Genomic DNA, 14760 nt, shown 5'->3' on the forward strand with positions numbered 1-14760 from the left:
CCGAGGGCCACACTAACATGTTCACTCAATTGTTTTAAATACTTAATGTTTTCTTGTGGGCGGCACGGTGGCTGAGTGGTTAGCACGTCCGCCTCCCAGTTCTGACGACTCGGGTCGAGTCCTGGCTCCGGCGTTTGGAGTTTGCATGTTCTCCCCGTGCCCGCGTGGGTCTTCTCTGGGTACTCCGGTCTCCTCCCACATTCCAAAAACATGCATGGCAGGTTAATTGGGCGCTCTTAATTGTCCCTAGGTGTGCTTGTGAGTGTGGATGGTTGTTCGTCTTTGTGTGCCCTGCGATTGCCTGGCAACCAGTCAAGGGTGTATCCTGCCCGCTGCCCAAAGCCAGCTGAGATAGGCTCCAGCACCCCCCGCGACCCTTGTGAGGAATAAGCAGTCAAGAAAATGGATGGAAGGATGTTTTCTCGTTATTTTATTTTATTTGTAATTTATTTTGTCTTTTTAAGTCATCATGCGGGGATGGATAAATTAGGCAAAAAAAAAAAATAATCCAAAAAAATGACTTGGCCAATTATTTTAAGTAGGTGACGATATTACATTAAATCACTGAATTAGCATCCCCCCCCCAAAAAAACAAAAAAAACAAAAAAACTAAAACAATACATCTACAGTATCCATATCCATATTTTTTAAATCTATTTTTAAAGTGTGCTGACACAGACCAATTGTTGCCGTTCTTAGGACTACCAGGCTAAATCCCCCTCCTCCCTCAAAGCACTCAGTATGCTACTTCCTTGCTCACTATTCGGCCCGGCTAACCGTGTTGTTGCGCTCTGGGTGAGTTTGTGACGTAGCCCCTACTCAAAGCCGATTGGCTACCGTGAGACGAAACGCAAAAAAAATTCCAATTTTCATTATTGGTGAACATGCGAAAGTGTGGCTTTTCGACATGAATACGCGTATTTTCGCCTCACCGCACCACGTCCCACCGCTCCTAAAACGCCCCCCCACACCCTTTTGCGCCGTTCCGTGCAAAGTACATTTGACTACAATGCAATCGCGCCACCTGAAATGCCTCCCTCGCTTTTGGTGTGAATGTAGCTGTTTTTATTTAACTAGTTTGCAGAGACTGTTGACGGTCCAGAAATGGCCCACTGACCTTACTTTTCCAGATATGGTGTAAGACATATGTGAATCAATGAGGGTGGTGGATCGGTTAAGAAAGACAAAAAAAAGAAAAATGAGCACCAAACAACAACCTTTGGTGCTCATTTGAGAACCACGCCCAAACTTTTATGTGCACCCCCGATTATGAAACTAATTGTTATGGGTTTGTTATTTTTGCTATGAGTGTGCTGGCAAGTGCATGTTTCACACCTTCTGTCTCTGATTAGTTGTTTTTCCTCGAGCGTACTGGTTTCTTGTAAATCAAATTCGAGACACGGGGTCAGAGAGAGCTGTTGCTTTCGACAGCATTTGAATTGACTCCCCCTTTTATACCAACTTATCACATGCAGGTGATGCAGGGTGTCACATTAGATGAGAAATTTTGTTGCTTCATTAAATTCCTCCCAAAGAAGCCAAGTACATATCATTAGCAGATATTTACCTGTTGGTACATGAGTGAAGCGATGGAGATTCTGAAAGCACAGTGGAAAAAAAAAGACTGAGAAAAACACATTGGCATTTTCTGTCAACATGCTATGACGTAGCTATTAAAAAACATGATCGCTTCAAATATTTTCTGTCTTTAATCAAATCTTCAACCTAGTTCAGGGGTCTGTAACATTTCTGTCAAATAAATAACCAAACAATATGTCTGGAGACACAACACATTTGAAGATCGTGATGAAGGAAATAGCGTTACTCTAATGTACTGAGGGCCCAAGAGCTAATTAGAGCTGCACCACAACAACAATATGACAGCAACATCCAATAACTACACATTCATTTTCTTGTGCCTTTCCTATTCCTTTTTTAGGGACCGAGCAGCAGCGGCAAAGGTGACGCTGCGAGGCCCTTGTGTTTCTGAAGGAATTCTTATTATTATTAGGGCCCGAGAAGCAACCGCTGCGAGGTCCCTATAGTTCCTGAAGGAATTTATTATTAGGGCCTGAGCAGCGGTGGCAGCGGTGCCGCTGCGAGGCCCTCTTGTTTCTGTAGGAAGTCTTCTTTTTATTATTATTAGGGCCCAAGCAGCGACCGCTTTAGGGCCTGAGCAGCAGCGGCGGCGGTGCTGCTACAAGGCCCTATTGTTTTTGAAAGAATTATTTTTCTTATTAGGGCCCGAGCAGCGACCGCTGCGAGGTCCCTATAGTTTATCGTTCGAATTATTATTATTATTATTATTATTGTTATTATTATTGGAGCCACATGCTCAACCAGACAGGAAGCCGCCATTTTGATTTACGTTTGGATTTGGAGCCATTTTTTGTGGCCTTCTTGTAGGGGTCATATTTTAAGCCAACGTGGTGCCCCTAGAGGTGACTGAGGTAATTACAACTTACCTCAGTACCATGCAAATCAATAATTCGTCAAAACGACGACCCATTTTCGCAACAAGCTTTTTAGGGGTCATATTTTAACAAACTCCTCCTACAAAAGTTTTCTGATCATCTTCAAACTTGCCGTGTTTCATCTTAAGATGTTTAAGATGAAAAGTTATCTAATGCTTTTTCATTTTGCCGCACACAGTTGCCGTAGCGATGCATTGTTTGCCAAGATAAATGCTGCTTTGTTTGAGTCTCAACATGTATGAAACACTAACGAAAATTTGCACATACACCAGACCTGACATGAACATTTTAGTGATTTGTTTTGCAATTTGCAATAAATGGCTTAATAGCGCCCTCCAGACATTTTTATGAAGCTTTTCCGATTGTATGATTATGCTAGATTTGTGAAAATTGGGTCAGATACCTATCAGCCCAAGACCTACAAAAAAGTATTGTGTAGCCATATGCTAAACCTAACAGTAAGTCTGCTTTTTTGATATTATTTTGGGAATTATGCATCATTTTTGGCCTTTTTCATGAAACATTTACATTTTAGACCGTTCTTGTCCAATGTAACAGTGCCCCGACGTGCACGTACCCCACGTGGTGCTCAATAGCGCCCTCTATACATTTTTATGGAGCATTTCCGATTGTATGATTCACCTAGATTTGTAAAAAATTGGTAGGCATACCTATCAGCCTAAGACCTACAAAAAGTATTCTGTAGCTGTATGCTAAACCTAAAAGGAAGTCCGCCATTTTGATTTTATTTTGGGAATTGCGCACCATCAATTTCTTTTGTTTTTGGACATGTTTATGGTTACTCTTTTCTAGCATTTTCTAAAATCAATTTTCTGCCTTTTTGGGTAATTTTGTGAACATTTTATGGTAATTTCAGGGATGTCTTTAGTTTTTGGACATTACATAGTTTTTGAAGATTTCCTTTTGTGCCTTGTTTATACAATTATCTGACATTTTTGGCAATTTCATGGACATTTTTTTTTTTTTTTATCTAAAAAATAAAAATACCTAAAAAAAACCAATTTCTACTTTTCTTTTTTTTTGGGATAGAGCCACAGGGAACAGGGAATAAAGAGTCACATGTGGCTCCAGAGCCGCAGATTGCAGACACTTGACCGAGTTGAACAAAAAAAATGAAAATAAATACATTCGGGGGTTGTTTCACAAAAACCAAAACCATGAAAGGCACATTTGAACAACGTTCTGAGTTTCTGAATGGTCAGAGGGAAGCAACAACACTGAGGGAATGGGGATTTTTTGGGCAACAAGCTCTTATGTTGATGGTCTCAGTTTTTGTGAAACCACTACAAACTTCCTAAACAAAAATACTTTTCTTGACTGGTATGATTTAGAAGCCAACAGTCTCAAACTTGGGTGTTAAGATGGACAGTGATTTTAAACTAGACCGGAAAATTGCTGCTGTTGTCAAATCCAGCTTTTTTCACCTTAGGAAGCTAGCTAGCTAAGGTAAAGAATCTTATTTCTCAGCAGCACTTAGAAACGGTAATCCATGCCTTTGTTATATCTCGGCTGGATTACTGTAATGCACTTCACCTTGGAATCAGCCAGTCCTCCCTCAAGTGTTTCCAGCTTGTACAAAATGCTGCTGCTCGTCTCCTAACTGGTGCCCGTAAGAGGGGGCACGTAACCCATATCCTTCAATGGCTGCCCGTAAAATTTAGAGTCCATTTTAAGATTTTTTATTTGTTTTTAAATCTCTAAATGGTCTTGCCCCACCTTACTTCGCTGAGCTCATGCACCCATACACACCTCAGGTCAGCAGACCACAATTGTAAGTACTGAGGACAAAGCACAGTCTTAGAGGGGATTGAGGCTTTGCAGTTGCCGGTCCGTCCCTTTGGAACGACCTTGCACAAAATATTAGTCATTAATAAAGAAGGATCTTTATTAATTATAGACAAAATATCTTCTTACGGTTGAAAATGGCTTGATGAGTCAAGTATCCCTTTAACAATGAATTCAATAATTTTTAGATTCACCATACAGCAAAGTCAAATTTGACCCCAAAGCAAAGTCAAATTTGACCCAGCAGCAAAGTCAAATTTGACCCAGCAGCAAAGTCAAATTTGACCCAGCGATGAAGTCAAATTTGATGCAGCGACGAAGTCAGAGTTAACCCAGCAACAGTCACATTTGATCCATTTTGGGATTAATTATGGTAACCCAACACGTCTGGGTCACGCCCATAACCCAACCCCACTGATCTAAAATGACTACTGGCTGGGTCGGTCCAACTTAAGGAACATGTTGGGATACCCAAATAACCCAATTTGGGTAAAATTTGACCCAGTACTTTTAAGAGTACAATGTAATTGATGTGTTTGTATTACCTTGAAATACCTCCATTCAGTGTAATGGTGCTGGTCACAATGTGTGATGATCACAGCTGAATTATCACCTCCTTTGGTTAGACACTGATCATACTGCATCAGCTGGTTGGCTTCATTGATACGGAACAGCTGCACAGACATATATAATCACAGATAAAAGAACTTTCTTGGAGCCTGTAGCCATCTCTATACTGACAATTGTGTGCCAATACAAATATGGTTGCAGCCAGTACCACTGGCCAATATCACCCAGCTTCACATCAAGATCATTTATAATTTAAGTGGGATGGAACTAAAATAAAATATGAGCTATTAAATATGAAACTTGAAGACTGTCATGTCACATGATGGATTATGTGAGGTCAGGTCGCATGAAAGGTGAAAACATGCCATCATTCAAAAAAGGTGTTACTATAGGGGTGTCACAACTTGATGTTGGTATGATTCATGGTATATAAAGGGATGATGGGAAAAATAACGTAGGTTGGAGATTAGCATTAATCAAATTAATGTTATATTCATAAAGAACTAGAAGGCCTTGTTTGGAAGCCTCAAAATCAACTAAATTTGCTTGTTTTGCCATGCTATAATATAATTAATAGGGATGGGCGAGTACCGATACCAGGTATCGGTATCGGGCCGATACCAGCCTTTTTTCAAGTACTTGAGTACTCATGACGCAGACGAGTACAAGCGACCGATGGCAGAGGAGGAAGACGTTATGTGAGTCCTCCTTGCCTGTAACTGGCGCTAGCTTGCAGCAGTTTTTCACCAAAACTTCACCGGTTTGGAAATACTTCAAAATTGTGAACTTTAAACTAAAAGAGCATTTTTGTGTTTTTTTAATCACATTAATCACATCTTAAAATTTTGATTAATCATGATTAATCGCTTTATTAAAAAGGCTTTTTATCAACATTTTTTGCCCGCCAAATTTAAAATGCACCTATGTGTTAATTTTTTCGGCATTTAATGTTAAGAAGACGTCTCATCCTCCTCTTTTTCTAATCAGTTAACTACTTGCATAATTTAAAGTGGGAAAAAAAAAATGACCCCAATAGTTTGACATGAACAAATATTCTGAATGTCACGCGCAAACATTTATTAAATGCTTCACTTTAATGCACGTTATGTTTATTGTTCAAACACAACCTGTGCTACCTTTAACGTAGCCATCCGCTGTCAAGCTAAAGGATCCTTTGCAGTCAAAAGTGCGATTAATCTGCGTTTATACATGATTAATGCGATAATTTTTTGTGATTAATTAATTAGTTAACGCTTTAACTTTGACAGCACTAATCCCTATACACTTCAGAATTCATCTGGCTGCTTCTGTCTTTTATCATCAAAAACCACAAGTGACCAAGTGCCATTGAAAGCCAAACATGCCCATGCCATCACACTAACACCACAATGTTTACAGAAGATGTGGTGTGCTTTGGATCATGAGCTGTTAAAATTCTTCTCCAAACTTTCTTCTTCTCATCATTAAGTCTCATCTGTCCAAAGATGGACTGACTTGATTAATGGTTTGCACCTCGTGGTGAATCCTTTGTATTTACTCTCATCATGTCTTCTCTTTATGGTAGACTTGCATATTGATACACCTACTTTTTGGGGGTGTTCGTCAATTGAGTGGCTGTTGTGAAGGGTTTTATTTCACCATGGAAAGGATTCTGTGATCAACCACCACTGTTGTCTACCATGGATGTCCAGGCCTTTTTGAGTTCACAAGCTCGCCAGTGCACTTTGTTTTTCCTCACAATGTACCAAACATACATGATTTGGCCACTCTTAACATTTCTGCTCTCTCTTTGATGGTTTTGTTCTTCTTTGTCAGCCTCAGGATGGGCTGTTTCACTTACCCCATTATTATTAGTGCCCGAGCAGCTACCACTGCGAGGTCCCTATTGTTTTTCGATCGGATTATTATTATTAGGGCCCGAGCAGCGACCGCTGCGAGGTCCCTATTGTTTTTGTAAAAATTAGGGCCCGAGCAGCGACCGCTGCGAGGTCCCTATTGTTTTTGTAAAAATTATTATTATTAGGGCCCGAGCAGCGACCGCTGCGAGGTCCCTATTGTTTTTGTAAAAATTATTATTATTAGGGCCCGAGCAGCGACCGCTGCGAGGTCCCTATTGTTTTTGTAAAAATTATTATTATTATTATTATTATTATTAGGGCCCGAGCAGCGACCGCTGCGAGGTCCCTATTGTTTTTGTAAAAATTATTATTATTATTAGGGCCCGAGCAGCGACCGCTGCGAGGTCCCTCTTGTTTTTGTAAGAATTATTAGGGCCCGAGCAGCGACTGCTGCGAGGTCCCTATTGTTTTTGTAAAAATTATTATTAGGGCCCGAGCAGCGACCGCTGCGAGGTCCCTATTGTTTTTGGAAAAATTATTATTATTAGGGCCCGAGCAGCGGCGGCGGCGGTGCCGCTGCGAGGCCCTATTGTTTTTGTAGGAATTCTTCTTATTATTATTATTCTTATTCTTATTATTCTTCTCCGCAAACAATCGCATTTTTGAGACACTAAACGTGACCGAAAACTCACCAAACTTTACACGCACATCAGGCCTGGCGAAAAATTTGATATTTTAAAGTCGCCATACATGATAACAGAAAAATGGCTCCATAGCGCCACCTACATAGGTTAAACGGATCCCTGTCCCGCTACGATTGTCCTATGGCGACGAAAATTGTGTGGCACCCGTAGTACATCCAGATGAACAAAAACCTCTTTGATGTGTGTACCCTAAAATAGACAGAAAGTGAGGTATGATCATCTGAATGTCCAATTTTGGCCCAGTTTTGCACATTTACAGGGGTCATACTTTTGCCCGCTTCTACTACACGGTTAACCCGATTGACTTCAAACTTGGGATGGACCATCTCAACACCTGGGACAACATCATTATAAAAAATCTAAAGTTTTTGATATACTATATGACGGCGGCGACGCATGAAATTTAGAGTTTAAAAATTCTTACTTCACGAAGCATTGCCGGTTGTACGTTTAATCTAGAGCTACGAAAATTGGTACACATATGTAACAGGCTATGACCTACAAAAAACTCTTTTTGAACCATATGCTAAACCTCACAGGAAGTCCGCCATTTTGATTTATTTTGGAACGTGTTGCCATTTTTTTGGCCATTTCATTGGGGTCTTATTTTAACGAACTCCTCCTACAGTGTTTATCCGATCATCTTCAAACTTGGTGTGATTCATCTTAAGATGTTGAAGATGAAAAGTTATTGAAAGCTTTGTATTTCGTCGCACGCTGTTGTCATGGCATGCACTGTTTGCAAAGGAAAAATAATATCCTTAAAGAAGCATTCCCATTTGTACGAAGCAGCGAGAGCTACGAAAATTTGTAGACATATGTAACAGCCCAAGATGTACAAAAAAGTCTCTTGGTGCCCTGTGCTAAACCCAACAGGAAGTCCCCCAGGGGCCGGGCATCACATTTTGAGCTAAAAAACTCCTCTTTAACAAAGCATACCCGGCTGTACGTTTCACCTAGAGTTACCAAAATTTGTAGAGGTATATAACAGCCCTCGAGGTACAAAAAACTCTTTTTGAACCATATACTAAACCTAACAGGACGTCCGCCATTTTGATTTACTTTGGAATGTGTTGCCATTTTTTGGGCCATTTCATAGGGGTCATATTTGAACGAACTCCTCCTACAGAGTTTATCCGATCATCTTCAAACTTGGTGTGACTCATCTTAAGATGTTGAGGATGAAAAGTTATTGAAAGCTCTTTATTTCGTCGCACGCTGTTGTCGTGGCATGCACTTTTTGCAAAGGAAAAAAATCCTTCTTAATGAAGCATTCCCAGTTGTACGAAGTAGCTAGAGCTACAAAAATTTGTAGACATATGTAACAGCCCACAATGTACAAAAAAAGTCTCTTGGTGCCATGTGCTAAATCCAACAGGAAGTCCCCCAGGGGCCGGGCATCACATTTTGAGCTAGAAAACTCCTCTTTAACGAAGCATTCCCGGTTGTACGTTTCACCTAGCGAAATGATAATTTGCAGGCATACATAAGAGCCCACGATGTACAAAAAAGTCTCTTGGAACCATGTGCTAAACCAAACAGGAAGTCTGCCATTTTGATTTACGATGGGATTTGTTGCCATTTTTTGTGGCCTTTTTCAGGGGTCATATTTTAACGAACTCCTCGTACAAAGTTCATCCGACCGTCTTCAAACTTGGTGTGTTTCATCTTAAGATGTTTAAGATGCAAAGTTATCGAAAGTTTTTTATTTTGTCGCACGCTGCTGCTATAGCGATGCATTGTTTGCCAAGTAAAGTGCTGCTTTGTTTTTTTATCTATACATGTGTGAAAACTCATGAAACTTTGCAAACACATCAGACTTGTCATGAACATGAATTTTTAGAGATTTATTGTGCAATTTGCAATAAATAGCGCCCTCTAGACATTTTTATGAAGTATTTCCGATTGTATGATTCTGCTAGATTTGTGAAAATTAGGACAGACCCCTATCAGCCTAATACCTACAAAAAAGTATTATGTAGCCATTTGCCAAACCAAAGAGGAAGTCCGCTATTTTGATTTTATTTTGGGAATTATACATCATTTTTGGCCTCTTTCATTAAAGGAAGGCTCCTTTAATTTTACATGTATGGCTTGATTGGCAGTAAATAGTTAGTATAGCTACGAAACATGCATAAGAGCTGAAGAATACACTCCTATATTGATTTATTTAACTTTTTTCAACATAGAAGTACTTCCGTGTTGCAACGCCCCCAAGTGGTGACGTCACTAGTGTGTATACTCGCTTGGGGAACAGTAGTTCACGCAGACATAACAACGAGGAAGACACAAACGTCAGTTATGCCTTACTGCATTGCAAAATTTTGCAAGGCGTCGGCAAGGAAAAACCCGCGAGACCCCCCCCCCCCCCCCCCCCAAAAAAAAAAAAAAAAAAAAAAAAGCTACTTGAGTAGACAATGGTTTGTTTGCTAAGTGCTGTCAACCTCCCGAAGGACAAGCAGGCGTGCGCGCAGCGAACATTTCAGGCATGAGGACTTCGAATATATGTTACAATTTGAGATGGGGTACGCCACACGCCTAATACTAAAGCCCAACGCAGTACCGAGTATCTTTAAAGAACCAGACGTGGGAAATAATCAAGCCGATGGAGGAGCCGCAACTGCTAGCAACACGGAGCCTTCACTCTCACAACAGCCGGCACAAATCGAGGTCTTACTACGGCCACTGAAAGATCTCGGAGAAGCGAAGCAAATTTAAAGCGAAAGGTAGGCATGTTTCGGGGGTGGGGGGGCATTGGTTATTATACTGCACGGACTGTTTTATTTCATAATTCATTTGAAGGTGGCCAACGCAGGGGCACGTCGGCACGTTACCGTAATGCACAGTATTAACAATCGTTGGGGCGGCTGGCTTGACTTCGTCTTTTCGAGTGGCGGCTGGCCTGACCGCAGTGGGACGCTACGCAAAAAAGAAAAAAAAAACAGCTAGGGGAGGTTGGGTGCTGTAACGACGATACATTTAATTTTACTATTTTTTCTTTTTCCTGAAATATTTCGTCAGTTCCACACGTTTTGCATTGCTCGTACTGTGTGTCACTTTACCTGTTGGATATTTGCTCCTCCAAGACTTTTCTTCTTCACATCTTTCATCGCAACCAAAGCTATCCTGAGAATGTCTATTTAGTATTGCCATGTTGAATGTCTGATGTTCCAGGATGCAGTTGAGATTGTCCGCAAGGAACCGATCCTCGAGTTCTTTCATTTCCAGACAGCACACATTCATTAGCGGATTGTCCATTCCTGCAGCTCCCGCACGAGCACCACTCACCCCCCGCCTGATTCACTCGTTCGTCAAAGTTTATTTTGTGCCCGAAAAGACCATCTGGCGCCACAACTTTCACATCCAAGGCAGACTTTCCTTCGGTAGTGTTATTTTGTCGTGTTGGCTCGAAGCGATAAGGTTTAATCCTTCCGGGTTTGACGCTAGATGCACGGCTGCGTTGCAGAGTGCTTCCATAGTGTAGCGTTTACACACTAGTGACGTAAACATCCGGGTTATTTAGTCACGTGTAACAAACATGCCGGCGTTCGATTCATTTTAACAATGGTTTAAAAGTTATTAAATGTACATAAAAAAATAATCACGTCACCAAATTAATTATTGAAAAAGTAGCAACTTTTTGCTGCTAAAAATGGATCAATAAGTAAAGTGTCCCTTTAAACTTTGCACAGACAAGGCATGGAAAAAACTAACATTTTAAATGGTCCTTGTTCCATGTAACAGTACCCCAACGTGCCAGTACCCTGACGTGCAAGTAACCCAACGTTGTGCTCAATAGCGCCCTCTATGCATTTTTATGGAGCATTTCCAATTGTATGATTCAAGCGATACACAACTAAAGATGACTTGACCTAGATTTGTGAAAACTGGGAGGCATACCTATTAGCTTAAGACCTACAAAAAGTATTCTGTAGCCGTATGCTAAACCTAAAAGGAAGTCCGCCATTTTGAATTTATTTTGGGAATTGCACACCATCTTTGGCCTTTTGCACTCACAAAGCTTGTCAAAAACATTTTAGATGGTCCTTGTCCGATTTGACAGTACCCCAACGTGCCAGTACCCCGACGTGCAAGTACCCCAACGTGGCCCAGGTTGCGAGGGCCCTTTATAGCTGCTCGCAGCTCTAGTTATTATTATTATTATTATTATTATTAGGGCCCGAGCAGCGACCGCTGCGAGGTCCCTCTTGTTTTTGTAAGAATTATTAGGGCCCGAACAGCGACCGCTGCAAGGTCCCTATTGTTTTTGTAAAAATTATTAGGGCCCGAGCAGCGGCGGTGGCGGTGCCGCTGCGAGGCCCTATTGTTTTTCAAGGAATTCTTATTAGGGCCCGAGCAGCGACCGCTGCGAGTTCCCTATTGTTCCTGAAGGAATTCTTATTAGGGCCCGAGCAGCGGCGGCGGCGGTGCCGCTGCGAGGCCCTATTGTTTTTGTAGGAATTCTTCTTATTATTCTTCTTTTTCTTCTCCGCAAACAATCGCATTTTTGAGACACTAAACGTGAACGAAAACTCACCAAACTTTACACGCACATCAGGCCTGTTGAAAAATTTGATATTTTAAAGTCGCCATACATGATAACAGAAAAATGGCTCCTTAGCGCCCCCTACATAGGTTAAACGGATCCCTGTCCCGCTACGATTGTCCGACGGCTATGAAAATTGTGTGGCACCTGTAGCACATCCCAATGAACAAAAACCTCTTTGAAGTGTGTACCCTAAAATAGACAGAAAGTGAGGTATGAGTATTTAAATGTCCAATTTTTGCCAATTTTTGCACATTTACAGGGGTCATACTTTTGCCCGCTTCTCCTACACGGTTAACCCGATTGACTTCAAACTTGGGATGTACCATCTCAACACCTGGGACAACATCATTGTGAAAAATGAAAAGTTTTTGATATACTATATGACGGCGGCGGCGCATCAAATTTAGAGTTTAAAAATTCTTACTTCACGAAGCATTGCCGGTTGTACGTTTAATCTAGAGCTACGAAAATTGGTACACATATGTAACAGGCTATGACCTACAAAAAACTCTTTTTGAACCATATGCTAAACCTAACAGGAAGTCCACCATTTTGATTTATTTTGGAACGTGTTGCCATTTTTTTGGCCATTTCATTGGGGTCTTATTTTAACGAACTCCTCCTACAGTGTTTATCCGATCATCTTCAAACTTGGTGTGATTCATCTTAAGATGTTGAAGATGAAAAGTTATTGAAAGCTTTTTATTTCGTCGCACGCTGTTGCCGTGGCATGCACAGTTTGCAAAGGAAAAAATTCCTTCTTAATGAAGCATTCCCAGTTGTACGAAGCAGCTAGAGCTACGAAAATTTGGAGACAAATGTAACAGCCCACGATGTACAAAAAAAGTCTCTTGGTGCCATGTGCTAAACCCAACAGGAAGTCCCGTAGGGGCTGGGCATCACATTTTGAGCTAAAAAACTCCTCTTTAACAAAGCATTCCCGGTTGTACGTTTCACCTAGCGCTATGATAATTTAGAGGCATACATAAGAGCCCACGATGTACAAAAAAGTCTCTTGGAACCATGTGCTAAACCAAACAGGAAGTCCGCCATTTTGATTTATGATGGGATTTGTTGCCATTTTTTGTGGCCTTTTTCAGGGGTCATATTTTAACGAACCCCTCCTACAAAATTTATCCGACTGTCTTCAAACTTGGTTTGTTTCATCTTAAGATGTTTAAGATGCAAAGTAATCGAAAGTTTTTTATTTTGTCACACGCTGTTGCCATAGCAATGCATTGGAATTGCACACCATATTTTGCGTTTTGATTAAACAGACAAAGCATTCCCGGTTGTACGTTTCACCTAAAGCTATGATAATTTGCAGGCAAACATAAGAGCTCAGGATGTACAAAAAAGTCTCTTGGAGCCATATGCTAAACCAATCAGGAAGTCCACCATTTTGATTTACGTTGGGATTTGTAGCCATTTTCGTGGCCTTTTTTAGGGGTCATATTTTAACGAACTCCTCCTACAAAATTTATCCGACAGTCTTTAAACTTGGTGTGCTTCATCTTAAGATGTTTAAGATGCAAAGTTATCGAAAGTTATTTATTTTGTCGCACGGCGTTGTCATGGCGATGCATTGTTTGCCAAGTAAAATGCTGCTTTTTTTTCCCGTCTAAACATGTGCAAAAACTCATGAAACTTTACACACAAATCATCAGCATGAATATTTTAGAGATTTCTTATTCAATTTGCAATAAATGGTTCAATAGCGCCCTCTAGACATTTTTATGAAGCTTTTGCAAATGTTTTGTGTTTTATGATTCAGCTAGATTTGTAAAAATTGGGATACCTATCAGCCTCAGACTTACAAAAAGGTTTCTAAAGCCATATGCTGAATCAAAAAGGAAGTCTGCCATTTTGATTTACTTTGGTATTTGTAGCCATTTTTTGGGGCCTTTTATAGGGGTCATATTTTCAACAGAACTTATCAGATCGTCTTCATTCTTTGCCGTGTTTCATCTTAAGATATTTAAGATGAAAAGTTATTGATTTTTTTTATTTTGTCACACGCCTTTGCTGTAGCCATGCATTGTTTGTGAAGAAAAATGCTTTTTTGAGAGTCTAAATATGGGTGAAAACTCACAAAACTTTGCACACACACCAGACCTGTCTGGAACATGAATATTTTATTTAGAGATTTGTTGTGCAATTTGTAATAAATGGCTCAATAGCGCCCTCTAGACATTTTTGTGAAGTCTTTCCGATTATATGATTCAGCTAGATGTGTGAATATTGGCAGGCATGCCGAATATATTCAAAAAGTATTCTATATAGCCATGTGCCAATCCATTTTGATTTTATTTTGTTAATTGTGCATCGTTTTTGGCCTTTCCATGAAACTTTAAAAACACAAAGCATGGCAAAAACGTTTACAATTTAGATGGTTTCCTATTTGACAGTACCCCAACATGCCAGTACCCCGACGTGCAAATACCCCAACGTGGCCCGGGTTGCGAGGGCCCTTTATAGCTGCTCGCAGCTCTAGTTATTATTATTATTCTTTTTATTTGTTATTATTCTTTTCCGCAAACAATCACATTTTTGAGACACTAAACGTGAACGAAAACTCACCAAACTTTACACGCAGATCGGGCCTGGCGAAAAATTTGATATTTCAAAGTCGCCATACATGATAACAGAAAAATGGCTCTGTAGCGCCACCTACATAGCTTATACGGATCCCTGTCCCGCTACGATTGTCCTACGGCTATGAAAATTGTGTGGCACCAGTAGCATATCCAGATGAACAAAAACCTCTTTGATCTGTGTACCCTAAAATAGACAGGAAGTGAGATATGAGTATTTAAATG

General features: G+C 40.5%; 1 protein-coding gene across 7 annotated transcripts in view; it reads right to left on the bottom strand.

Annotated features, from left to right (window-relative positions):
• The window catches only part of galnt7 (UDP-N-acetyl-alpha-D-galactosamine: polypeptide N-acetylgalactosaminyltransferase 7), a 246524-nt gene that overhangs the window by 12214 nt on the left and 219550 nt on the right, over positions 1-14760 (bottom strand). For 4 of the 7 annotated variants that reach the window (XR_013284129.1, XR_013284130.1, XM_077525661.1 and 1 more), the window contains 2 exons: positions 4826-4954; positions 1568-1598 (listed from right to left, as the gene is read on the bottom strand). The exons of 1 other annotated variant lie outside the window; for it this stretch is intronic. Coding sequence is in view for 3 of the 6 variants with exons in the window: in XM_077525661.1 (XP_077381787.1) it covers positions 1568-1598; positions 4826-4954 (160 nt within the window). In the remaining 3 variants the exon portion in view is untranslated. Of the gene's footprint in view, positions 1-1567; positions 1599-4825; positions 4955-14760 lie in introns of those variants that run through there. 2 more of the 7 variants (XM_077525659.1, XR_013284131.1) reach the window with 2 other exon arrangements.

Source organism: Festucalex cinctus, chromosome 6, assembly GCF_051991245.1.
Source record: "Festucalex cinctus isolate MCC-2025b chromosome 6, RoL_Fcin_1.0, whole genome shotgun sequence".
NCBI lineage: Eukaryota > Metazoa > Chordata > Actinopteri > Syngnathiformes > Syngnathidae > Festucalex > Festucalex cinctus.